General features: G+C 53.0%; 12 protein-coding genes across 12 annotated transcripts; 7 read left to right on the top strand and 5 right to left on the bottom strand.

Moving 5' to 3' along the window:
• Positions 1–769: 769 nt before the first annotated feature.
• On the bottom strand, positions 770–4,576 carry BU25DRAFT_438302 (TPR-like protein; the record flags this gene model as incomplete). Its single annotated transcript, XM_033709055.1, has 1 exon — positions 770–4,576. One exon carries the CDS (start codon positions 4,574–4,576, stop codon positions 770–772), a length of 3,807 nt encoding a protein of 1,268 aa, XP_033564056.1.
• Positions 4,577–5,088: 512 nt separating this feature from the next.
• BU25DRAFT_260103 (uncharacterized protein) lies at positions 5,089–5,823 on the top strand. The gene has a single exon (XM_033701720.1). The coding sequence runs from the start codon at positions 5,188–5,190 to the stop codon at positions 5,740–5,742; it is 555 nt and encodes a 184-aa protein (XP_033564057.1). The 5' UTR covers positions 5,089–5,187; the 3' UTR covers positions 5,743–5,823.
• Positions 5,787–6,631, bottom strand: BU25DRAFT_408473 (uncharacterized protein). Its single transcript, XM_033705825.1, has 2 exons — positions 6,307–6,631; positions 5,787–6,257 (listed from the first exon to the last, which is right to left on the bottom strand). The coding sequence occupies exons 1-2, from the start codon at positions 6,552–6,554 to the stop codon at positions 5,906–5,908; spliced, it is 600 nt and encodes a 199-aa protein (XP_033564058.1). The 5' UTR covers positions 6,555–6,631; the 3' UTR covers positions 5,787–5,905.
• Positions 6,632–6,680: 49 nt separating this feature from the next.
• BU25DRAFT_408474 (uncharacterized protein) lies at positions 6,681–7,646 on the top strand. The gene is made up of 3 exons (XM_033705826.1): positions 6,681–6,782; positions 6,842–7,142; positions 7,348–7,646. The coding sequence occupies exons 2-3, from the start codon at positions 6,894–6,896 to the stop codon at positions 7,465–7,467; spliced, it is 369 nt and encodes a 122-aa protein (XP_033564059.1). The 5' UTR covers positions 6,681–6,782; positions 6,842–6,893; the 3' UTR covers positions 7,468–7,646.
• Positions 7,647–8,679: 1,033 nt separating this feature from the next.
• On the bottom strand, positions 8,680–9,873 carry BU25DRAFT_387878 (uncharacterized protein). The gene is made up of 2 exons (XM_033704449.1): positions 9,306–9,873; positions 8,680–9,251 (listed from the first exon to the last, which is right to left on the bottom strand). Exons 1-2 carry the CDS (start codon positions 9,745–9,747, stop codon positions 8,806–8,808), a joined length of 888 nt encoding a protein of 295 aa, XP_033564060.1. The 5' UTR covers positions 9,748–9,873; the 3' UTR covers positions 8,680–8,805.
• A 554-nt stretch (positions 9,874–10,427) lies between these two features.
• On the bottom strand, positions 10,428–10,830 carry BU25DRAFT_408477 (uncharacterized protein). Its single transcript, XM_033705827.1, has one exon. The coding sequence runs from the start codon at positions 10,824–10,826 to the stop codon at positions 10,533–10,535; it is 294 nt and encodes a 97-aa protein (XP_033564061.1). The 5' UTR covers positions 10,827–10,830; the 3' UTR covers positions 10,428–10,532.
• A 211-nt stretch (positions 10,831–11,041) lies between these two features.
• On the top strand, positions 11,042–15,668 carry BU25DRAFT_362889 (asparaginyl-tRNA synthetase). The gene is made up of 12 exons (XM_033703748.1): positions 11,042–11,415; positions 11,470–12,750; positions 13,099–13,468; positions 13,692–13,748; positions 13,807–13,955; positions 14,013–14,082; positions 14,135–14,170; positions 14,229–14,364; positions 14,420–14,518; positions 14,572–14,628; positions 14,678–15,122; positions 15,173–15,668. The coding sequence occupies exons 1-12, from the start codon at positions 11,087–11,089 to the stop codon at positions 15,237–15,239; spliced, it is 3,096 nt and encodes a 1,031-aa protein (XP_033564062.1). The 5' UTR covers positions 11,042–11,086; the 3' UTR covers positions 15,240–15,668.
• Positions 15,669–16,011: 343 nt separating this feature from the next.
• BU25DRAFT_336009 (AAA-domain-containing protein) lies at positions 16,012–18,549 on the top strand (the record flags this gene model as incomplete). Its single annotated transcript, XM_033702608.1, has 3 exons — positions 16,012–16,089; positions 16,143–18,261; positions 18,329–18,549. 3 exons carry the CDS (start codon positions 16,012–16,014, stop codon positions 18,547–18,549), a joined length of 2,418 nt encoding a protein of 805 aa, XP_033564063.1.
• A 259-nt stretch (positions 18,550–18,808) lies between these two features.
• On the top strand, positions 18,809–19,698 carry BU25DRAFT_335847 (TBPIP-domain-containing protein; the record flags this gene model as incomplete). Its single annotated transcript, XM_033702600.1, has 5 exons — positions 18,809–18,887; positions 18,955–19,020; positions 19,078–19,140; positions 19,191–19,219; positions 19,294–19,698. 5 exons carry the CDS (start codon positions 18,809–18,811, stop codon positions 19,696–19,698), a joined length of 642 nt encoding a protein of 213 aa, XP_033564064.1.
• Positions 19,699–19,918: 220 nt separating this feature from the next.
• Positions 19,919–20,297, top strand: BU25DRAFT_408483 (uncharacterized protein). The gene has a single exon (XM_033705828.1). It carries the CDS (start codon positions 19,963–19,965, stop codon positions 20,173–20,175), a length of 213 nt encoding a protein of 70 aa, XP_033564065.1. The 5' UTR covers positions 19,919–19,962; the 3' UTR covers positions 20,176–20,297.
• An 808-nt stretch (positions 20,298–21,105) lies between these two features.
• Positions 21,106–24,512, top strand: BU25DRAFT_387892 (nicotinate-nucleotide diphosphorylase; the record flags this gene model as incomplete). Its single annotated transcript, XM_033704450.1, has 6 exons — positions 21,106–21,292; positions 21,498–22,061; positions 22,821–23,416; positions 23,463–23,577; positions 23,644–23,812; positions 23,859–24,512. The coding sequence occupies 6 exons, from the start codon at positions 21,106–21,108 to the stop codon at positions 24,478–24,480; spliced, it is 2,253 nt and encodes a 750-aa protein (XP_033564066.1). The 3' UTR covers positions 24,481–24,512.
• On the bottom strand, positions 24,513–24,897 carry BU25DRAFT_260282 (uncharacterized protein). Its single transcript, XM_033701722.1, has one exon. It carries the CDS (start codon positions 24,781–24,783, stop codon positions 24,544–24,546), a length of 240 nt encoding a protein of 79 aa, XP_033564067.1. The 5' UTR covers positions 24,784–24,897; the 3' UTR covers positions 24,513–24,543.
• Between the last annotated feature and the right edge of the window lie 176 nt (positions 24,898–25,073).

Here is a 25,073-nt window from a genome sequence, read left to right on the forward strand (position 1 = left end):
GCGCACGCCAAACGCACACAACATCCGCCATTGCCTCCGTTCGATCGGTCCTCCCTCATGGTGTTTCAGATCAGCGCATGACCGTCTTGCACAACTACCTGGCTTCAGCTGCACTTCCTTTACAGAGTCAGTCTATCCAGATCGCATGTGCCTAGCAGATGGCACCTAATCGCACGGCATGCGCTTGTGCAGGTAGTACACACGACAGTCGACTCGGTGCCATGATACAGTCACAAGTATAGTGCTTCCGCATACCCGGTTGAAGTGCGATGGTTTCTGAAACGCTGGAACATGGATCGATAGCGAAAAAAAAAAATGAAAAAAAAAAAAAAAACGAAGCAATGTTGTGAAGACTCTATGCAAGCCACGCTGCACATCCGCCGGCAAGGAACCGCTTCCGTCCAAAAGAACAAACAAGCAAGGCAGAAACGTTGCACGAGAACGCTCAAGCCACCGTCGATCACACACCAGCAAAAAGCAAACATAGACCTCACGTCCTTGTTCCTTCTCCGAGGATCTGCAAAGCAACCCATCAACGGCACGACAAAAGAGACAAGGAAAAACCTGGCGTGATGTGATCAACTTCAAACGTTTTCTCGATGTCGAACAAACTAGCAGCAATGAAAAAGCGGAGATGTACTGCTTCACTGCTTAGTGGTGTGGTAGTTCAGGGTTTCGTGGGAAGAGTGTAGATGGGAACACCATCGTCCCTGCACTACGGAGGCAGACTCCAAACCAATGTTGTCCGAAAGTATGATTCCTCATACATCTACTCGATAACGAGTGCGTCCTGCGTGACCTTCCTAGCAGCCTCAAAGTTCCCACTCACAGCATAAATGCTTTGGATAGCAAATGCCGCCTCGGTTGCGAAATCCTCATGTCTCCACTCGCCATCTTCTATTCCCTCTTCCATCCTCTCCTCCGCCTCTTGCCTGACTCTCTCACCCAGCTGTACACACCGTTCGTAACTCGGCAGCGCAAGCGTAACAAGCCCCAGTCCATGCCAGATGCGTCCAACATTGAACTCCGCTTCTTGACAAAGTGTAGCCACGCCAGTCTTGGTGCGCAGGTCGTAGTATCTGTACATGAAAGAGAGACCTTGCTGGATCTGAAACTGTCTGTTCTCACTTAATCGTTTCATCGCATGCTGGATGTACGCCGTGCCGATGGAGAGATTGAGGATGGGGTCTTGCGGCGTAAGCGCAAAGGCACGGAAGTAGTAATTCAGCGCCGCCATGTAGCTCCCTCCACATATCAAAACGTGAGCGTATAAAGCGAACAACGCGGGATCGTGATCTTTCACTGCATCAACAGTGCTCGCATTCACACCGTTCTGGCCCCACCCGATGCGCTCGTTCGACCGGAAATTGTACCAGCTCCGCTGCTCCGGGGAAAGAAGCGCGTAGTCCATAGTCTTAATGTAGCGCATCAGCACTTTATGCGCGGGGCCAGTCGAGTAGCCCTCGGGGAAGGAAACGAGGCGGTTGACGCACGAGTACAAGCGAAACAGGTCGGAGCCGAAGGGGTATTCTTTGAGGAACCAGCGGATGGCTGTGGAGGCTTGCACGGAACTGTCGACGGCGAGCGCGCAGGCGAGCCGACAGAGTTCAAGGCTGCGGTGGTACGAGAGCGAGCGCGAGAAGATGTTGGATTGGAGCGCAATGTCGAGCGTGCTAAAGCAGCGGGCATCGTCTCCGTGGCGCGCGAGCAGGAGGGCGTAGCGCCCGAACGCGTCGCACCAGCGGTTGAAGTGGACGCCCCAGAAGTCTTGTGGTGCTGAGTCGGGTTTCTCGCGCAGCTCGGGGTTGGTTGCGCCGTCTTCGACGTTGTTGGCAACGACGGCTAGGACCATCAGTGCGGACTCCATCCAGATTTCGCCGGCGCCGATGCGGCGGAAATAGCCTTTGAAGTCTTCTTTCTTGTCTGCGTAGAAGAGATCGAAGGTCGAGAACTCCTCGATTAGCTCACGGGTGATGGAGAAGACAGTGTTGGTTGCGTGTTCATCGCCGCCCTCAGCGGCTTCGTAGACATCGTCCAGTTTCTGGAAGCTTGCCACTATTTCACGATGTTGAGCTCGAGCAGCCGTGATATCATCAGCGTTGTCTTCAGCCAGCTTTTGGAGCTTCTTGCGGAATAGACGATGATCTATGGCGTCCATAGGTACACCCGTGCCTTCCAGGGTCCTTTGCTCAGGCGTACGAGGTCTTGTCGATGTCGGACCCTGCTGAGCCTGTGCATCGAACGGAAGAAAGGTCTGTGTTTTGGGAGGCTTAGGTGCAATTCTCCTCGTCCGGAAGAGACCCTTCGCAGGACGCTCTTTAAGCGGTCCAAGTGACGGCCGCTCGTTGTCGACGTCTTCATTGTCCTCATCCTCGTCGTCAAGCGCTGCAATGGCCTTCTTCATCAGCTTCCTCTGCTTCTTCACTGCATTCTTCTTCTTGCCATGATTGCCGCGAGACCTTCTCCGCCAGTCTTCGTAATGACTTCTGATCTCGCGTAATCTTGAGAACCCGATTCTGCGCAACTTGACAAGGCCACGGTTTCTGTAACAAGCGTCTGCACGTTCCATTGCCTCTTGTGGCATGCCTTGCACCTCGAAGAACTTTGCTAGCACGGCAAGGTCGTCGACAGTGTCCGCGATCCATCCGACGAGGATCGGTATAATTTGTTGAGCCTTCTCGCGTTGGCCTAGATTCGTGTAGACGGTGTAGAGTCCGAGATAACTCATGAGGCTCATCTCACTAGAGTTGCTCTCAAGCAGTGGTTCATAGAAGCGTAAAGCCTCAGTATCGTGGCCAGTAGAGTGTAGCGCATCGGCAATGACCCGGAACAGATCCAGATAGTCCCACATGAGGGCGTCTGGACTCTTGTCGTCCGGCTCGAGCATCTCGAGGTGGTGCATGGCTTCAGAGTAGTCGTCGGCGCTCTTGCGCAGCCTAAACAGACCCATCTTGACTCTGATCTCCAGTGGAAGTGTTTCTCCATATTTTGCTGAGTTCGACTTGCGCTTGAAGTCAAAGACCTCCACGCGTCTTGGGGTATCTTCAATGTCAAACTCGCGATCGTCCTTCTGTTCGTCCCAATACGTTTCGTTCCGTCTTCCTTGCTTCCATCTCGACAGATCTTTGAGGCGCCGCAGAGCGTACTCGTACTTGCCAGTCCTATCCAGCAGGTCCAGGTAGATGTTGGTCAACTCCCAGTCCAGGTCACTTGCCTTTGGATCTCTGCCTGGACCTGTGTAGACTTCGATAGCTTGATCGAACTCCTCGATGATTTTGCTCAGATGACGCTTCGTCTGCTTCGCTGTCGATGTACCCATCATCGCCATAATCTTCAGGACCTCAGTGTCAGGGTCCTGCTTCTGCTCTCTGAGCGTCTTCAACATCTTGGTGCCGAGGTTCACACATTTCGAGACATGGCCTAGGCGAGCTTCGATTTCAAGCTTTAGACTGCGCGCCTCGTAGTTGGTCACATCGAGAGAAATGATGGACTTGAGACACTGCAGAACGACCGCCGTCTTGACTTCTTCGGTGTAGGTTGGGTGGTCTGTCGTGTCCAGCTTCTTGATGCGCTCGATGATGAGATGCCACAGCTCGGGATCACGTTTTGTAGGTGCGCCAATAATCAAAGACTCAATGGCCTTTAGCTCCTCGCCCATCGCAGCGTAGCTCTCTGCGACAATATTGTGAGCATCGAAGATCTCAGGGTTCAGCTGAACAGCCTTCTGTCCATACTCGAGAGCTCTGGGGTAGTCCTGGGCAATGAACCTTTCGTTAGCAGCCCGCTGCAGATTTCTGAATTCTGGTCCCGGATCGGCAATTTGGCGAGGTCCTCTCTTCCCGCTCGGACGTCCTGGGTTCTTCTTCTCGCGCAATTGCTTTCGAGTATGTCCATGGAATCCACCTTTCCCTCTCCCTGGGGGCCTGCCCCGCCGCCCTCCACGAGTACCTCGAGCGCTCGGTTTCCCTCGTTTGGCCTTGGGCTTGGCTCGCTCTTCAACATAGCTCTCGTCAATCTCCATCTCGTTGGGGTCGCCCTCATCCTGGTCAGCATCTTCTTCGGAGTAGTTCGCATCGGCTTCCGAGTCGTCCCTCTCTTCTATCTCGCGCAGCTCCTCGGCCTCAGCTAGCCTGCGCTCAAAGTCGCTTTCATCAGAGCTGTCATCATAGTCCTGAAACAGCGAATCGCGGTACCCGTCTGGTAGGTTCGGGTACAAATCTTCTTCTCGTGTGCCGGGTGCCGGGATGTAGCCTTCGTGAACAACGGGCTGGTTACTGATGAACGCCCTGTTGAAAGGATCTTGAAATGTTGAGCTGGTGTATGGCTCATGTAGATGCAAGTCCTCTACAGTGCTGAGCGGAATAAGTGGGGCTGGTTGTTGAAAAAGCTGTTCCGGATATGAATATTGTTCGGAATGAGGCAGCTGCACAGGATATTGTTGTCTATGCTGCTGCGACTGTGGTCTTGATGAGCCCGACTCTGCATCTGAGAAGGTACCTGATAACGGTAGGTATCGCGGCCTGTCTGGTGAAGGCTCTGAGTCTTCCCATAGCTGATTCAGATAGCCACCCGCCATGGTGGTCAAGCTGGTCGCGTGCCTGTCAGTTGAAACTCTTTGTGTTAGCGGTCGATCATGTTTACGGAGATAATTGTGGATGGTGTTGAAGGGAACGGCCAGGATGTGCAACGGCGCATTGGCGCTAGTGAAGACCCTAATAGATCGCAGGTGAAGTCCCTAGACAGCAGCAAGTGTCGCGTCTCTAAAGGCGTATTACAAGATACATCTGAAGTGCGAATAAAGGCTCTTGCATCATATGCTCTCTTCGTCGCTTTCAACCCGCAAGGACCAAGACCGGCAAAAGTTGTAACGGCAACCTGACCGCATCCATCTTCCGAAATGAACCCAAAAGCGCCGCACGTGCCCTATCCCTAGCCCATCCAGTTCAACTCCACTCACGTTACACTCAATTCTACTATTCCCGCGGGTCATGTGTTGTGTTTTGCATTGGGGGCACTGGCTACATGAGTCGGAAGTGAAGCGCCGGACTCTGCAATTTCGTTCTTGGAAGCCGGACAACAGTCTGAGCACACGACATAGCACAGTAGCGTCATTGAGTTGTACAACTACAAGTACCTAAGTTCCTGCAGGCTTGCTGTCCAGTCTGTTACGAAATCACGGCGTTCAGGATGCTATCACAATACCTTTTGTGCGCACTTTGCGCTGTGAGCGGTGTGTTTTCACGAGCAGTTCCGGATGTTGCACAAGTCCCTCTGTTGCATCCACAACAGCAAAATCATGCCAAGCCGGAACACATGGGCGTCATGATCGCTTTCAAGAGAAGTGGAGAGGATCACGAGAAGACCTTTCAATGTCCACTGCGACAACCGCTGCGAGGTACACAGTGCCCCGAAGCTCTACTGCGCTGTCTAATATCTGGTGCAGGATCCATGCTGCACTCTTGGCCTGGGAGCGACGCACACAAAGCCGTACATTCGATGAAGATAGTGGCTGTGCTGGATGTGGAGACAGCGACATTGGGGTCTCTCGAAGAGCTGGCACGTATCAGGTGTAGGATACAACCCGAGTTCAGCGCGGAAGAAGTCAGCGCAGCGTCTGCTTCGGGTGTCGAGTTGGGTGTGTGGCCGACTTTTGGTGTGGAAGACGGGGTCGTTGTTCTTGATCGGTCCGACTCGAGGTGGTTCCTGGCAGGTAGATTAATCAAGAGCATTGAGTGCTGTTGAAAACGAAAAAAAAAAAAAAAGCACGAGTTCAGACGAGCAGTCGTGACATGCTGACATGCTCTCATCCTGACAGTCAGGACAGAGGGGGTATGTTCCTCCTAGTCGTGGCCTAATGGCTGTAACTCTAGCAACTCCATGCAATGCATAATCCAACATCCCTCTATCATACGTTGTTGTCTCCATCATTCATGTTGGCCATCTCGTACTCCCCAGCGCCGTCTCTGCCTCTCCCTCTCCCTCTCTCAGTACCTCTGATCTCTCCAACCCCATCATCAGCAGCTGGTTTCGAGCTCTTGGCGCCGAAGTTGATAGGCCTCAGCTCACGCCACTGACACGCCCATACGCCAAGAGAAGTCATGATGGTGGCGCTAGTTGTCTGGAGCGCCCACCAGAAAAGGTGTGAAGGTACCGCATGCGTGTACAAGGAGGTGACGATCAGGTGGATGAAGTGTACGGTGAGGGCGAAGTCGAGGACAAGTTTCGAGCGCGCTATTAGAAGGAGGATGAAGATGGCACCGCGACATGTCAGCGTCGTGTAAGTGCCAATGTGTGGATGCAGCCTACCTGGTGAGACTGTTCAGTATCCAGACCAGTCCCAGGGTCCAGCCTATTGTGGTGTCGCCGCGCAACGTCTCCCAGTTAAATATCAAGTCCAGGCTGACCTCCTTGCCAGCGACGAGGGCCGTGAAGACGATAAGAATCCCGGCGCATGCATAGTAGGCCAGCTGCAGGAGGACAATCTGGGATGCGATGCGCGTGGGAGAGAGGTCAGCGAGCGCACCGGGCCGTGGAGGGCGGCGTCGACGGGGCATGAGTGCGCAGATGGTGCGCCTTCGTTGTGTTATGACATATGGTGCAGAGGCTGATGTGTGACCTTTTATTGTTGAGATGTTGCCTGTTGGACGAGCATCGGCGCGGACCTCCATCATCATAGCTCCGAGATTGCCAAGCATCAACTGATTTCTATGGACTGACCAGTCGCTACTCTCAATAACAACACTCTGCTCGACACAGACCTGCATCGGCTCTTACTGGATACTGTGAGTATCCCCGAGTCACGTGCACGATGCTGCATCGACCTTCTAAACCCTTGCGACAGATCCAACAGTTGCCCCAACTTTCCGCCTCCGCAAACACACATTCTCACCACCATGGCCTGGCTACCGTGGAGCTCCGGGTCCTCAGACGAGGGCGGCGTAAAGAAGACAGCCGGCGGCGCATTCGAGAGCCCATCACGAACAAACCGAAAGATGTGCTACGCAGCACGTGATTCCTTCTTCGAGTGCCTCGACAAGAACAACATCCTCGACAGCATAAACACAAAGTCAGGGAGAGAGAAGGCGGAGACGTTCTGCTCGCAGTTCGACAAGGAGTTCGAGAAGAACTGCGCACACAGCTGGGTGAGTGGGCCTGCTTCTGTCGAGCACTACAATTTCTAGAATCTCACCGAGCGCATTCAGGCGTGTCATGTTGAGCTGGTAGTTGGAACGTCAAGCTTCCAAGACCTCCTCAGCTGGCAGTGAGGCTGCTCGGCTCCTTCTGCTGCACGATCACGCATAGCTCATGTTAGTGCCCCTCTAGTGAACCGAGGCTGAGTGCATGCAGGTCGAATATTTCAAGAAACAACGAGTCGTCAACTACCAGAAGGAACAGACAATCAAGAGACTGGAGTCGCAGGGTGGAGAGATCACAGCACCGCAACTGCCTCTGCCAGGCCAGAAGTAGACGATTACGGACACGCCGCTCACGACGATGTACAATATGTACCATATGTAGAATATACCATGGGTCCCTAGGAGGAGAAAAGCTCAAACATCATCGCCGACACAAGGTCGCTAGTTGTATGAGATTGACTACAGGTCTTACGAATGTACAAGTGTGGAGCCGTACCGCCGTCTTCCTATCACCACAGAACACGAATGTCGTGATAGCTTAGGTCCCATCACTTACACACTTGACTGAGCTGCCTCTCATGAAATCAAGAAAACCAGAATCGTGCAGTTAGCAATACCCTCGAGATTACTCTGAAAGTAGCATTCTATTCAGAAACTCGGGGACTTCATAAAGACGCAAGGCTTCTTGATGATAGCTCTCAACTTTGAGCCTTCAAGAGCAACAGTCCTGGCCCTGAAGGTTCAATCGACCGAAATGCATATCGTTTCCAGTTGCGCCTCGAGAATCGCAGCTCTTAATTGAATTACAAATGACTTGTTCATCCCTTGCTGTAACAAGGCAGTGATTGCGAGCCGCAACATACTATCGTTGACCACCATGACCGCGCGAACATCTTGGCCAGCATTCCCCTCTTCACATACTAACCAACCCGAGTAAAGCCAAGTTTCGAAGTGCCCGCGTACCTACCCTCACCAATCACACCACCCACATACCTCGCGACGCACCCAAGAGGCTAACTGACATCCTGCAAGACCTCGATCGTATCTGCGTCTCCGCCGCAGAGTCCACGTCGCACAGCTGCATGATCGAGTTTTGGCGCTACTATACGTGACTCTATCCAAGATCCATATGTGCGGAGCCGCGTACACGCCAGCGCATTTGCTATTGACTGTTCCTCTCGAATGAACCCGAGGGATGTCCACTTGTTAGCCGCGCAGTGTCCGTGCCCAGTGTCTACCGACTGCCAAAAAGCAAAGTCAGGGCTCGCTTGCCTTGCTTCTTCGTAGCAACGGAGATGCATTACACATGTCTTGCACCCCTACCCAAGACATTGAGAAAGGTAACACCGGAAGGATGAGAGGGGCGTTCGCCAGATGCAGGGAAGAGCGCTGCACAGGAGCGGTGCGCAGGCGAAACTCTATCTGGCAGATAACCGAGATCGCGTGGGCTAATGTGGGGTGACGTCAACACTTTGATCCCACAGCCAGAGACGCGCAAGGACTCACATGAGCATGTGTTTGTGTACTATGTGTTTGCTTGTACCAGATTCCATCTGCGCTCTTCGCTCATACCAATATCTGTCTTCATAATCATAGTCTCGTGTAATGGTATTTGTGTGGTGTCCAGCACCTTGTGTCCAATAATGCCAACGCTCCATGAGAAAAAAAGCTACACCCGTACCTGAAAGCGCACAGGAAAAATACTACTCGGATCAAACTCCCTCCTAAACACCTCTAAATCACTCGCAAACCCTTTCCCCGGCGGCCCCACCATCGTACTATCAATCGCAAAAACCACATCTTGGAAAACCCCATAGAACTCCTCATCCTCAAACAACAGCTTCCTCCACATGCGCGCCACCTCAGTCGCCGGATTGCGGAAAATTGGACCCAGCCCGAACGCCCCGAGCACAAGGTTGCGGTGCCCGCAATAGGACGCGATTCGGAGGACGGCTCGCATTTTCTCGCGCATGAGCTCTTTTTCTTGCGCGAAGGAGTACTTGGTGCCGGATTCGTCAAGTTTGGGGCGGCGAACGGGCGCGACGCTGATGACGGGGAGGGATTGGATTTCGGAGAAGGGGGCGTGGTCTTGGTCGGGGCCGCCTCTGAAGACGACTGCCAAGTTAATATTAGTTGATGTTGAAGGAGAAAGGGGTGTTAGAGACGTACAAACTTCGGGTGAATATATCCCTCCCCTCTGCGGTATGGGGTAGAAGTTCTCTTCCCGCCCTAATTGCGCGTTCCACGGCATGGTAAGAGCGTGTACAAGGTTACTTCTCCGCGCGAAACACTCTTCTGGTGCAATGAGTCCTGACTCCCAGTCTCCTCCTGCGCGCTTCTCATTTGCTACGTTGACAACAGGTATCTTCTTGCAATTCGAATTTGCTGCGCTCTGGTACCAGCCTAAAGCGTAGTTCACTGGGTCGCCTTCCATGACTGCTACTCTTGTCCGTTGTGTTGACCGGCCTTCTGAACTAGCTCTTATTTGTGTGGCGTCTGGGTAGAGGTATGAGGTTTTTGAGTCTTTGATGTAGTTCTTCCAGATGTACGGCATCCATACTCGCTTAGCTTCTGCTGCTATTTCTGAGGGCTTGAGTTTTGACGGTGACATGGTGGGCCGGATGTGAATAGTGACAGCGAATGTATGTGAATGTTTGTACACGAATGTAGCTGTATGTATGTTATTGTATAGGTGTCTTCAATACATGTAACGATGGATCGGCAGAGTCAATGTGAGAGTGAGTGGAGGAACAGGTAGCGGTACAATTGATATTCAACTCCTGCCGGGGACAAGGGCAGTTATCACCTGGCCCAAGGCATGTGATTGAGATCAACTAAACATGAGCTTGGGATCGGAGCCGCGAATTTGCAGGGGTGTGTTAGATCGGTTCTCACGCGCCTACGACGGATATGGCAATCGTCTGAATCAAGCTTTGCCTCCTTTGTCTGAACCAGGGTGTTAGATCTGGCGGGTGGTATGCACGCTGGCAAAGCTGCACGCAGCAAAGGCTTGAGTCGTGTCCATTAGCAATTTAGGGAAGGCACAGCCTACAGGGCGTTGAGACCTTGCGAACCGGAAGCAACCACATCTTGTAATACGTGACTCGCTCCCTGATCCTTGGAGACGATTGTCAAACCCGCTCTGCCGCCAGGAACTTGAAGCCACAAGGCGCTCGTGTTGGGGCACAAGATGGCTGTTGGAGCAGGGATGTGAGGAAGGATCGATCGGCCAGACATTGGCGAGATCTGCATATCGGTGTATGCAGCTTAGACAAAGATCTGGCGACGTCTGGTCAGTCCGATGATGACAGGTGCTGGCCCCAAATGCTACAGCAAAGAGATCCTGCACGAGATAGCGCCGCAGCAGTAGCGTCCGCACTACGATCTGTCTGTAGGCTAAGAAATGCACTTGTTATTAGCACGCAGGATCGGATGGCTGCTGTTCGTACGGATGATGTCTTCACCGCCAGCACGGTAACACGACAACTTCAGGTTGCGAGCATTTCCGCCAAAGCCACTGCAATGATGGGCTCCTGCTGTGAAGGGTGTTTTTGTGCACGATGGGGGAGGCGTGCAGAAACGGCGGTCGAGATCTTGTGGCGTTCTGTGAGGTGTGCTTTTTGGCGGTGGGGCATGGAAAGGTGTCCTTGACCAATGGGAATGCGGAACACATCCAAGACGGGCGTCCATCGGCTGTTGTACCAGGGCATGAGATCTCGTGTAACTCGAGTAAGGCCGTGGAGATTAGAGTGTTTAAGACAAGGGCACGGGTGACACGACTGACGAGTGCCTGAGTGCAATAACGGCGAAGTGCAGCTGCATTGCTTAGTTAGGGTGTCCGTGCGCTGCTTCCCTTTTCGAAGTTTCGTTGACGACATCTGATGGTGTTGTGCCTTCACGCTTCACGGTAACGCTGCCCACTGGCTGGTTGACTTCTGCCGTTCGCGTAAATGAGCCTGCTGCTGCCTATCCGAAGGAGCGCTCTCCATTTGCAGCTGTTTACACCTCGGCGTGCTGTTGTCGTTCAGGCACATGCGTTATCTTCTCAGCGTTCACGACAGAATTCAACCTTTCGCCCGACTAACATAGCTGAGCTGCTAAGATCAGCTAACCCACTTTCAACTACTCCACCACGGGGACCATCAGATAGTGAGACATTCACGGTTCATGGCTATGTTCGGTCCGTGAGGAAGCAGAAGCGCATTGCCTTCGCAGTCATCGGCGATGGTTCCACTCTACAGACAGTTCAGGCTGTATTGTCACCTCAGCTAGCAGAAGAGTTAGTCTAATCAATGCATCATCACTTGTCGAGTGCTGACGATCTGATCAACAGCCTCTCGACTGGTGCTGCCGTGACCGTGACTGGAAAATGGAAACCATCACCGGGTGGGAAGCAATCGCACGAACTTCAGGTCGAGGACATTCGTGTGCTGGGAGCTAATGATGCTGCGACCTCTCCGATCCAGAAGAAATATCAGTCGGCAGAGTATCTTCGCACCATTCCCCACCTGCGACCTCGTCTGCCCCTCAATGCTCTACTCTTACGGTTGAGGTCTCTCGTCACCGCACAAGTAACGAGCTACTTTGCCAAGAACGACTTCATACAGTGTCATCCCCCCATCATCACATCGTCCGACTGCGAGGGAGCGGGAGAAGTCTTCACGATCGAGCCTGCGACAGCTGAAGCAACATCAGGACCTATACCTGGCTTGTCTGATCAGCCAAAGAAACTGCCTGAGCCGTTCTTCGGCTCCCCCAAGTACCTGACAGTCTCCAGTCAACTCCATCTCGAGGCGCTGGCACAGTCTGTCGACAAAGTATGGACGCTATCACCGACCTTTCGCGCCGAGAAAAGTGACACAGCCCGTCATCTCAGCGAGTTCTACATGTTAGAGGCTGAAGTCGCCTTTGTTGATGATCTCAAGGACGTCATGGACGTGGTAGAGAATATGCTGCGCTCTGTTGCAACCGAACTCCAGGCTTCACGTGTAGGCCAAGAGCTACTCGAGGCTCGGGCACGGGACCAAAGTGAGGAGGGCACATCCGTGTCGCACGATGCACTCGCGCAACGATGGCAGGGACTGATCGACGGACCATGGCCGCGTATCAAATACGCTGAGGCGATACAACACCTTAAGGACGCTACAACACAAGGAAAAGCACAATTCGAATTCTCGCCTGAACATGAAGATGGTCTTCAGACCGAGCACGAGCGTTATCTCGCTGAGCACTTCGGCAAACGCGGTCCCATCTTCGTCACAGACTACCCTCGTCAGATGAAGCCGTTCTACATGCTGCCATCAAGTCCGTCCGGATCAGACACAGTCGCATGCTTCGACCTCCTCGTCCCTGAGATCTGCGAGTTAGTAGGCGGGTCAATGCGTGAGCACCGACATCCAGAACTTCAACAATCCATGGTGGATCACGGTTTGCGCCTAGCATCTGACAGCAGTACCGAGGCGTCAGGCGGGTCCATGCAGTGGTATCTGGACCTGAGACGGTACGGCAGTGTACCGCATGGAGGATTTGGTCTAGGCTTCGACCGCCTGATCTGCTACCTATCCGGGGTGCAGAACATTAGGGACGTCGTTGCGTTCCCGAGATACTATAAGAAGTGCGACTGTTGATGCGCGTACCCGCATGCAAGCTGCAAGAGCCCGCGAGGTTTGCGCGTCACGACTGTGCCTGTGACCTTCGAGGTCCAAGGTTCACCTGATGCAAGGCATCGATAGGTGGGATTGTAGATTAGGCTGTACATTAGCTACTCATGTATATGATGGCGCTTGAGTACGGTGCCAGACCTTGCGCTCAAGCTTTTCCTTTACTGTATCCTGAGCTTAGATGCCGCCCTCAATCGCCATACAACTTGCCACAATATGGACTGAAAAACCTTTGGTCTCCTGTTCCACATTAAGGTCAAGACGGCTGCCTCCAAGATCATGTCTGTTCACAAAACGTAAAGAGCTTTGAGTGTGGTTCGAGCGGTCGCCAAATCTGCTCGTGTATCTGGTTGGGGTCGCAATTCGTTCGTAATTCCAATATTATCATATGGTTATCAGATCCTCATGAAATCGAACGCTGACAGCAACATTACCCTCACAACACGTCTCAGAATTCTGCAAACGCTGCAGGACGTCTTTAGCAGCTTCACAGACAGCGCAGTAGCATCTTCAAGCAAACGAACTTCCCAGCGCGTAGGTTTATGCTCGATGAGGTGTAATGTTGCGGGCGGAGATGATCTCTTGTCTTATCAGATCCTTTTGCCCAATCAAAACAATTGTTCCCCTCACTCTCGGGCGGTCACTCCTCCGAAAGCTATCGCTGGCGATGATGTATGATGCATGTCCCCGGCAACATTCCAATTACTTGCTGTCATCACGATGTGTGCAGCCCTGCACTTGTAGAATTTCAATGGAAATGGCAGAGAGCAAATTGTGCAAGAGCAGCTAGCGACCTCAAGCCGTGCAAATCCGCATCACTTTAGACCGTTGCGACATGGCAATTGACATGGGAATGTTGTTACTCGGAGCCTCGGTCGGGTTTTACTTGAGATAGTTCAGTGACGCCGCACGGCCCCCAAGATCTCATTTGCAACCAAAAGCGCCCAGCCCTGTACTCAGAAAAAGTATCAACCTCGAGCGGTCACTCGCTCATCACCACGACGAGATAGCCCCATTCCTGCGCGACCGATCCAGCTGCACTCCGCCATCTCCATCTCGTCATATCAGTCGCCAAACTGGCATCCACCGTCGTCACGCCCGGCCAGATCATGGGTGGCCATGACCGGCCAGCAGTGCCCGTTGAAGAAGCAGAGCATGAGTACAGCTCCCAATAAGCCAGCGATCTCCGGACCGGCATGGCTGACCTCGTCTACAGCTATGAAGCGCTCCCACCAAATTTCTCGCTCGGCGCGAACATGCTGGCAGGCGCGTTCGCAGGTATTGCTGTACGCATCCGAAGTCGCCGCGACAGATCCACATCAGCTAAAAACGCATCAGGAACACTCGGTGATGTACCCCGTCGACATGCTCAAGGTACGCGACCTCACTGGAACACGCGACATTGCTGGACGACGTGCTGACAGCTGGATAGACGAGGATGCAAGTCATCAACCCCGGGCCCACCGCGACATACCAGAGCTCTATCGCCAATGCCCTTGTAACCGTCTCGAGGGTAGAGGGCTTCAGATCACTGTGGAGGGGCCTGTCCAGTGTTGTTCTCGGCGCTGGTACCTACACCTGGCTTCGACATGTCTCGGGGCGCACGACTAACGGCGACACCAGGACCCGCGCACGCCGTATACTTTGCGTCTTACGAGGCTACAAAACACGCTCTTGGTGGAAACGAGGGAGAGAGCCATGAGCATCACCCTCTTGCTGCAGGTGCGCATCATTCTGGAATCCATATTTCAGGAGGTGTTGCTAACCCACCACAGCTGCCAGCGGTGCTGCGGCCACCATAACCAGCGATGCACTAATGAACCCCTTCGATGGTTCGTAGCACCACTTTCGTCGCGCCAACAAACACTAAGATTTTCACAGTCATCAAACAGCGCATGCAATTGCACGGTTCGGTCTACACTTCAGTCAGTCACTGTGCCCGGGATGTCTTCCGCAAGGAAGGCATTGGCGCATTCTACGTCTCGTACCCCACCACACTGTGCATGACAGTGCCCTTCACGGCGCTGCAATTCATGTCGTATGAATCGATATCGAAGGTCATGAACCCCACTGGCCGCTACGACCCGTACACGCATTGCTTTGCCGGAGGGCTGGCTGGTGGTTTTGCTGCGGCGCTTACTACGCCTCTGGACGTCATCAAGACGCTCTTGCAGACACGAGGAAGCGCTCGCGACGCCGAGCTGAGGACTGTGTCTGGTCTGTTCCAGGCCGCTAAGATCATCCACCAGAGGGAAGGCTACAAGGGCTACTTCCGTGGGTTGAAGCCCAGAATTATTACCACAATGCCCAGCACTGCGATCTGCTGGTAAGTGCACACTTGAAGTTGCTGGCAAAACACGACTCACCACCTTCTAGGTCTGCATACGAGATGGCAAAGGCGTTCTTCATTGCTCGCAGCACAAACCCAAACACCGCCTTATAACGACAACCTCTCAACAAAAGCCATGCGCTCAATTCACTAGCGTATGTCTCCATGATGCGACATACACCACTCCAGCAGTAGAAGGGATTTCGATATTTTCGGCATAGAGCAGGCTACAAGAGCCACACCGTGCGAGCTCTCTAGGCAAGCGTAACGGTCTTCACGCTTCGTTGTATAGTCATAGAAGCTTTCCTGGCTTTGATATCTGGAAGGACCATATGGCGGCGTACAGGATTTTTGACGCTTTTTCTCTTGAGCGTTATGCAGTCAGCGCAGATATGTTTGTACCATATGGGAAATGTAGCATCGGCGTCTTTCGTCAACTGGCATCGTCGACTCGCTCTATCAGTTTTTGGGCGCGAAGAAAAGAGAAGCATAATCGATAGTGGCCCTAGTATAGATCCGAACGCGACCCGCACATGCCCTGTCCATCCTTCGCTGCGTCGCTTCTACCCGTGAGATCTGTGTCCAGGTGGTCTGAGATGATCTGGTCCCTTGGATCTGGTGTCTTGGAGCATGTGGTTGAAGTCTGAGCCCAAAACGGGACACGCGTCGCGTGCTGCCGCAGCCATTCAGCCCTGTGATGCTCAGAACGGCAACTGGTCGGCGCTACGTCATGGCAAGCGCGGACATAGCCTGGCGCGATATGACACCAGACTGAGTCTCAAACCACAATTTGGGCATTGCACTGTGACACTCCTTCAATACCCCTACTTCATGTCATAATATTCGCCATTCGCGCACCATTCGCTCACCATTCGCGCCCCACACAATGCGCGCTAACACCACACAGAAGGCCTACGATGAGGCCTTTCTGGCTTGCTCGACGGCCGTCTACTTTGAGAGTCAGGTTGGTGTTCTATGATCAGACCATGCGAACAAGCTGCTGACGTACTGCACCAGCAAAACGAGAAAGAAGCCCTGCGCTCATGGAAGACTGCGCTCGACCACATCTACCACCACAACGCCCGTCGCAACCCCACAACCTACCGCCCATCGTCCGAGACTGAGAAAGCCCTGGTGGAGTCCTTACGGCAGCTGGAACTGCAATGCAAGGAGCGGGTCGATCTGCTCGAGGCACTGAAGAAGAGCAGGGAAGAGTCGAAGGAGAGCCTTTCCAGCACAGACGCCCAAGCCCCCACTCCACCTCCCCATGGCGTACCCTTGGGCCCGGCTGACACGGGTAGCTCGTCAGAATGGCTTGGAGGAGGTTCAATACCGCCTGTCGTCCAGAGCGACCTCGCGAGACCACCGCCACTGCCCACTCGCCCCTTGGTGGCATCACGCAAGAGCTCTGGCAATACATCGAAGCGCATCAACAGCCTGACGCAGACAATGAGCAACTCCACATTGACCTCCGGACCGCCAGAAGAGAAGAAGTCGCGGACACCATCGCCAGAAAAGAAGGGTGGCAGGATGCTCCGGACACTGAGACCGAACAAAGAGGGCAAGCCAGCGTCGAAGATGCCCATGTCAATGAGATCACGTCCTGATGCTTCCAAAGCTGCAACTCTGGCTTTTGGATCAAGGACTGCTGCACCGAGCTCAAGCAGGCCGAGCTTGAGTGTGCCCAAAGCAGCGACTCCTCCGGTCATTGTTTCTCCCCGGACATCAATGGAGATGCCTGCCGCGACACCACAACCGGAGACACCACTTGTACAGCCCTCATTACAAGATTCACTCAAGTCAGCGCCGTTCTACTTTCAGACTCGCGAAGGGCCGGCACCTACTAACTATGCTGTGCCAGCACTGAGGAATAGCAGCGATAGCGAGAAGCCCAAGCCTCCTCCAATTCCAAGAAAAGTCGCACCTCCACCGCCACCAGTACCTTCGAAGCCAGCCGAGCTGGGTAGAACCCAATCGTCACAGGCAAACACAGCCTTGCCTCCGTTGCCAGCATTCCCATCGTACCGAAAGGAGTATCCTCCAGCTCAGCTAGACCCTCGACTACTCGCAGCATCAGCGGCGGCGCGATCGTACAGTGACTTGGGCCCTACCAAATACGGGAACAAGGACGTCGATACCACGCGCAGACCGTCAGCCGCACCTTCAACGCCCAGCAACATCAGTCGAACGCGAAACGTACGAAGAGAGCCCTCACCGGAACCAATTCCACTCGCAGAGGATGGCTTCGACGAGCAACCCCAACGACCACCACATCGAAAGACGAGGAAACGAGGAGATTCGATGCGTGCGGATCTACCCCCTAACCCGACAGCCGAGTTCGGTGAGGGTGGCGAGACAAATGAAGAGCCTGACGAGTGGAGGGGGAAGACAGAAGAAATATTGAAGAATCTCCCTCGAGGCGTGGACAAGCAATCAGCACAGAATATCTTGAACGAGATCGTCATACAAGGAGATGAGGTTCATTGGGACGATGTTGCAGGGTTGGAGATCGCCAAGTCTGCGCTGAAAGAGACGGTCGTGTACCCATTCCTGAGGCCGGACTTGTTCATGGGGTTGCGAGAGCCTGCTCGAGGTATGCTACTCTTCGGGCCACCAGGTACGGGGAAGACAATGCTGGCGAGGGCTGTAGCTACAGAGTCGAGGTCGACTTTCTTCGCCATCTCTGCGAGCAGCTTGACGTCCAAGTTCCTTGGTGAGTCCGAGAAGCTTGTCCGTGCTCTGTTCTCTCTGGCAAAATTACTCGCTCCATCTATCATCTTCGTTGACGAAATCGACTCCCTGCTGTCTTCGAGAGGAGGTTCCTCCGAGCATGAAGCTACACGACGCATCAAAACCGAGTTCCTGATTCAGTGGTCGGACTTGCAGAAGGCAGCTGCTGGCAGAGAAACTAGCGACAAAGACAGAGAGAAAGGTGATGCAACGCGTGTGCTTGTGCTCGCCGCGACGAACCTGCCCTGGGCTATCGATGAAGCAGCAAGGCGGAGATTCGTCAGGCGACAGTACATTCCTTTGCCGGAGGATTTCGTTAGGAAGCAGCAGGTGAAGACATTGCTGAGCCACCAGAAACATGACCTGAGCGAGCAGGACCTGGACCGCTTGGTTGCGCTCACAGATGGTGAGTACTGATTATCCTTCGTCTGACGGTATGCGCCATGATGGACGTGTTCCTAACAACAGTGTAGGTTTCTCCGGCTCTGACATCACCGCGCTCGCCAAAGACGCTGCAATGGGCCCTTTGCGCTCGCTGGGCGAGAGCCTGCTCACAATGACAATGGATGAGATCCGCCCGATGCGATTCGAAGATTTCAAGGCGAGTTTGCGCACAATCAGACCGTCTGTCAGCAAGCAGGGGCTGAAGGAGTTCGAAGACTGGGCAAGGGAGTTCGGGGAACGAGGAGGGTAAATGCAACACGACACAGTGCGTACATCAGCTCTCCAATGAGATGTCTGCATATGCTTTTCATAGCTTAACCAATCTAATGCAGCGTTGTGCGCGATAACGAGGTTTGCCCCACCTGCTGTTGACGGTCGCTCCTTCCTTCTTTCCCAGACACTCACCATCAGACCTTGACTTAGCGCCTCTCAAAATGACCTTGAGCATTTGATCGCTCTGATTTAATCCTCGCATATCCCACTGCACAGAACCTTGTTGGTACGACAACATGGCGCCACGCAAAACGACCGAGAAGGAGGCGAAAGCGACCAGCGCTGAGGGCTCAGATATGATCCTACACTACCTGCGTGCGTCTCATCTCATCTCACCTCACCTCGTCCAACATCACAGACAACACTATGCTGACGCGTATAGGCAAAACGAACAGGCCATACTCTGCTATCGATATTTCAGCCAACCTGCACAACAAAGTCACAAAGGGTCAGTCATGCCGTTGTTCCTGAAGTGGTGAACAAGGAGCGACTGACAACCATCCAGCTGCCGCCGCGAAGCTCCTGAAAGATTTGCACGAGCAGAAGCTGATCGAGGGTCGTCCAGCTGGTAAGTGCGTCCTGCGTGTGTCTGAAGCGCAAGGAGCTAACTCTGTGCAGGCAAGCAGATCGTGTATCATGCTCTGCAGGTATGTCGCGCCTCACCTCACCATGCTTCACCGCACCTACCAGCAATCATGACAACGACCCTAACATACTCCAGAGCCCCGACGATGCCGTCTCCCCTGAACAATTAGCCGACTACGACACCCGTATCACTTCCCTGCAAACGCAAACCACCGACCTCCAAGCCCTCACCAAAACGCTCCGCAGCACTCTCGCCTCGCTAAACAGCACCCTCAGCACCGCAGACATGCTATCCAACATCTCCTCACTCGAGCACGAGAAGTCCGAGATCGTGACGAGGCTGGAGAGCCTGAGGGCCGGGCATGCGAAGAAGGTGACGGCCGAGGAGAGGGCGAAGGTCGAGAAGGAGTGGAAGATGATGAAAGGGGTGATGGGACGGAGGGAGAAGATTGCAAGGGAGTTCTGGGCGATGGTGCAGGAGGGTACGGAGGGGAGTGAGGCGTTGGAAGAGTTGAGGGAGGGGTGGGGTATGGATGATTAGGTGTGACATCGACGTATGGACGCCGAGGGTTGACTTGGGGGTCTGCCCACGCAACGATGGGGTGGTGGACAGGGACTACGAGCTGGCTGAACATCTTGTTGTTTCCAAGTAGATCAAATGCTGCAATGACTTTACGATGCGCATTTACCATATAAAGACGTAGGCAGCATCAGCTCGGCATCTCCTACACGTACGCTGCCATTGATGCCTAACAACTCTTCTCAGGCGTTATCCGCTTTTGCGTTTGTTGTTCTTCGTCCCCGCATGCCAGATGATGAAGCCGAGACCTTCGAGCTTTACCTACACCACGTCTACAACAACGAGTTCGCCTGCATTCTGGCTTCGCTACCTGCTGCTGAGGTCTTGCGATGCGAACGATACAACTTGGCTAAATTGTATGTTCTTTGCGAGAAGTTGCAATACACGACGGAGGCTCTTGTGACCAGCATCTACAAAGTTCGCGCCGACGGACAATAGAGAATCCCCAATACGAAGGAGATCGATATCATCTACAAAGGCACTGTGAAGGGCTCTCCTGCATGTCGACTTCTTCTCGACGTCCTCACCTACAGTATCCACGCTGAGTGGTTACAACCAAGTCTTCTGGTGGATTACCCGGGTGGATTTCTACAAAAGCTCGCTGCCAACTTTATGAACAAGTGTCCACCTGTCAGTACCGGTGTTGCCCATCCAGCCAGGGCGGACGGAGGTGTCGCATATCTGGAGGAGGGAGAGCCGGATAAGAAGACCTAGGGCTCGATAACGTTCTGAAAGTTTGTTTGGTGGATGAAAGTTCAGCGCGTTAGGGACATCGTACACTGGGACATTTTCAGACCCTCAATGAGTTTCCAATGTCCAGAAGCGGCCGCGCAAAGACAATTACTGTATGCGTTAGTATCCGTAAGTGACGGGCCGCACAGTTCAGCTCGTGATAGGGCTTGGTGGATAGGAAGGCCTTCTGAGTCGAAAAAACGGTATGTCGCATATGAGACCAAGTCTTGCACATATCAAGTTGGCTAGTAAAACGCTGGGCTTCCCCATCTCGTTCACGTGATTCAGAGATTCGAGAGGAGCTGCTTCCCGTATACGAGTTGGCGTGAGCCTTCCACCCTGCGGAAATTGTGCTCTTCCACTCACTAACGAAAGAAACTGTCTTTTGGAGTCACTGCACGGTTCCAAGAGAATGTATGGCTTCGAAGCCAGGTTGAGTTCGACTCTAGATTCAAATGTAGGTTCGAGACGCTGGTATGTTTAGTGGCGTTCCGAATGCGCCCGCTAATTGGCGGGGCAGTACCGAAGGCCCGATGAACTCATCACCCCTTCCACAAGCCTTCACAACCCTAAGTCTTCTAAAATCTCGAAATCTCACAGTCCAATCTACTAGACGGTGTCTTCAGTTCAGTCAACATGGTCGAGGGAGCTCCTGCACACGGCAAAGTAGCACATCTGCTACCCTTGACGTATAAGCGGTACGTTGCGGACTGGCTTGAAGAGGACACTCCAAGCTTCGACTATGGAGGTTTTGTAGTTGGAGAAGAGCAATCGGAGGCCAAACTTCTGGGCAAGAGCGAGGTGAGATCTCAGTTTCCACGAGGTTGCAAAGCTGATGAGTCAGGGTATTGTTGCTGGCGTCCCGTTCTTTGACGAGGTATTCAAGCAATTGGACTGCACGTGAGTAACTCCTTACTTTCAAGAAGGCCATGAAAGACTGAGGCATGTATACAGAGTCGAATGGCACGTCAAGGAGGGCGACTCGGTTGGAGAGAAGATCACCCATTGCGCCACCGTTCGAGGACCAGTTCGCAACCTTCTCCTCGGCGAGCGAGTAGCGCTCAATACACTTGCCCGCTGTTCAGGAATTGCAACAAAGTCCAACCGCCTTCTCACTCTCTTACGGAAAGCGGGCTACCAGAATATTCTCGCCGGAACTCGCAAGACTACGCCGGGGTTTCGACTAGTAGAGAAGTACGGCATGCTTGTCGGCGGTGTCGATGCTCACCGAGTCGATCTGTCTCACATGACGATGCTGAAGGACAACCACATCGTCGCCGCCGGAAGCATCACTAACGCCGTCCGGGCCGCGAAGTCAGCTGGTGGCTTTGCTACCAAGGTTGAAGTGGAGTGCCAGAGCTTCGAGGAGGCTGACGAAGCAATCGCCGCTGGCGCTGACATCGTCATGTTGGACAACTTCACGCCAGACGGTGTCAAGGTTGCGGCTGCACAGTTGAAGGAGAAGTGGGGAAGAGGCACAGGGGACAGGAACACATTTTTGGTCGAGGTCAGTGGAGGTCTGACAGAGTACAACGTTGAGAAGTATGTCTGTGGAGACATCGACATTGTGAGCACGAGCAGCATACACCAGGGTGTTCCTCATGTGGATTTCTCGTTGAAGATCGTGCCGAAGACGAGAAAGGATGGCGGCGAGAGCTTGGGATTATAGGCCACTGTACCTGTGAGAATTACAAAAAACACCTCTGGCCACTTTCACACGGCCTCTTAGATTCAGATAGATCTAGGTTATCATCAGTGAAGGATGCAGCGACCTTCCGTTTACAGCTCCAGTTACACTTCCGAGTTTAGCCGAACAACCCTGACTTAGCCCCGCAAGGCGTTCAGCTCGCTCTTTGTCGGATTACGATAACATTGACTTACCTTGAAATTCAGACAACATCTCCTCATAACGGTCCGACTTGAACCTGATTACACTTGGATGATTTTGTCAGTTTAGCACATTCGGAGGCGACCGTTCGACAGACAAAGCTCTCTGATTCGCTTGAGGTCCAACATGGATACACCGCCTGACGCAAAGCGCATCGAGCGTGTTGTATTGGCTTGCGTACAGTGTCGAAGCAGACACGTCAAGTGTGACTCGAATCAGCCGGCATGCAACAGATGCAGACGGGACGGAAAGCAGTGTGTCTATCAGAAGTCTCGACGCGGAGGACTTGATAAGGCAGCACTTGCACGACGGCGCTTAAGATTGCAGAAAGAGGCCGAAGAAGCCAAACAGAAGTTAAAAGAGTCGGCTTCAGCCGAAGGGTCTGCTTCATACACAACACCAATGTCTTCTTCAAAAGGCGATGATCTTATCTACAGCGAATCGTCGAGCATACCCTCCATAGAGAGCCTCCACATACAGGAACGACAGTCTCCCACTTCATCAACACTATCCTTTCAGATCAGTGATGATCGCTTGTTGGAGCTGTATTACGAATACTTCTGGCCTGCCTTCCCGATTGTCCTTCCCCTGGAGTTCTTCCAGTCATACAGAATGCTTGCGAATCACGCGCTAGGTGATCTGCTGCTAGTTCTTGAGTGGATCGGGTCTCTCTATGCATCATGGTGCCCATCAGAGACGTACTACCAAGCAGCACTAGAAGCCATGAGCTCGGCATCGTTGGCACGAACGCCATTCACAGTTCAAGCTCTGATGCTCTTCGCGATCGCTCAGCATCACCAAGATATGCGACCAGAGTCGCGAAAGATACTGGATTTGGCAATCTTGATTGCACTGGAGCTCGATATGAACAAACGAGATTTTGCCCGTCTATGGGGCGAAGGGAATCCGGTATTGGAAGAGGCATGGAGAAGAACTTGGTACATGCTGTCAATCACCGATCAACACTTTGCCATAGTGATGAACTCACCTATATACCAACTTGCCAATATGCCGATTAGTGTTGATCTACCTTGCGATGACGAGTTTTACGAAGCCGGGGTAAGTCAACAGGCTACCGAAACATATGCTTCGGCTAACAATACAGCAAATACCAACTCCAGCGACTTATCAGGAGATGGAGAATCGAGAGCTTGCAGATATTGAAGTGGTATATTCTTCCATTGCATATCTTCATGACATGTGCAGGACTGTCGCTTATGGTACTAATACTTTCCCTTATGGTACAAATACGTTCGCATGCGTAACACCTCACTAACAACACACAGTGATGAATATGTTTGCCACCTCTTCACAGTTCAGCAGAGAGCTTATTGATACCATGGATGCGAAGATAGCTATCTGGCACTCGCTGCTTCCCTCCGTCAAGAGAGACCCAATGCGAAAGGACGGAACAGTTGACGAAGTTATCTATACGGCTCACATGATCGGAGCAATGTATGCTGTTCACCGCACTACACATAGTTGTAACTGACAGTAGTAGTGTATTGATGACAATGCACCGGCCCTTCTCCTCTTTGATATACAATAAAGCGGAGCTCTCCACAACAGCCTTCTCGGCACCGGCACCATTCTCGATACCGCCTGCAACCGGACGAAGCGCACATACAGCACGTGCACTCAGAGTAGCAGAGATTCAGACGAAACTCCTCGCAATCCCATGTACCATCGAGAAGCACAGCGTCTTCAGCATGTGCATATGCGCACAGATCGCCACCGCGCAGATCTCAGCTTGCAACAATCTACTCGAAGACCATGCCTTGTCCATAGCTCGTGATCGTGTCAAGCTGAGTATCGGCTTTCTGAATGCCATGGGATCAATATGGGCCCTAGGCAAGGCCATGGCGAAGGATGTACGTGCCGTTGCTCGATCGACGTTAGCTATGCCGTCAAGTACCGTCACCGTGGAGCCCGACTCGACAGGTGAGATCGAGATACCACGGGATGAGCTTATCTGGCCGGTCGATCCTTCGGCAGGAATCGACATCTATAGCGGCATTGTCTTACCTATGGATTGGGAGAACTCAAGTTCTAGCTATGCTTCGTCGGCTCTGGTACATGCAGCTATGTTTCAAACTTCCGGTCCAGGCGGGTATGCTTCATAGACTTCGTGAAATGTGAATAGAATGTTCTGCAGAAGAGGCTACCTAAGGCTGCAGATTCGTGAATCAATCATGAGTTCTGATTAGAGACAGTAAGGGTTGCCCTAGCTCCCATGGGACGAGAAGCATTTTCGGGATCACATTGACTTTCAGACAGATCTTTGAGACTGCAATAGACACGAGTAGTAGGGAACTTGTTCGCCTCAACGTGTGGTCATTCGAGCACCCACGCAGTGCGTCGTTGTGGCACCCCGGGGAAGCTCGGGCGAGGGGCATGAAGCAGAATGCGAGGCTGACAGGGCCCATTTACACATCGTCAATATTAGCCTAGAATCCGGAATCATTTCAAGCTGAGGCTAAAGTGGTCGTGAAAGCCTGCTAAGTAGACACGAAACAGACACGGTCCACTTCGAAGTTCGAAGAAACGCGGGTGCAACTTTCTGGTTTTCAAGGCGCCCAACGTCAGCATCCAGCACCCCCATCTTCTGATGTTGCAGTTCCCCAACTTTGGGCCATGGCAGCACTGTACTCACCTTGGCATCAGCGCAGTCATATCAGTGGTTATCTCTTCATCGTGCCGTATCAGCGAGGAAGAA

Source organism: Macroventuria anomochaeta (genome assembly GCF_010093625.1).
Source record: "Macroventuria anomochaeta strain CBS 525.71 unplaced genomic scaffold BU25scaffold_8, whole genome shotgun sequence".
NCBI classification, from domain to species: domain Eukaryota; kingdom Fungi; phylum Ascomycota; class Dothideomycetes; order Pleosporales; family Didymellaceae; genus Macroventuria; species Macroventuria anomochaeta.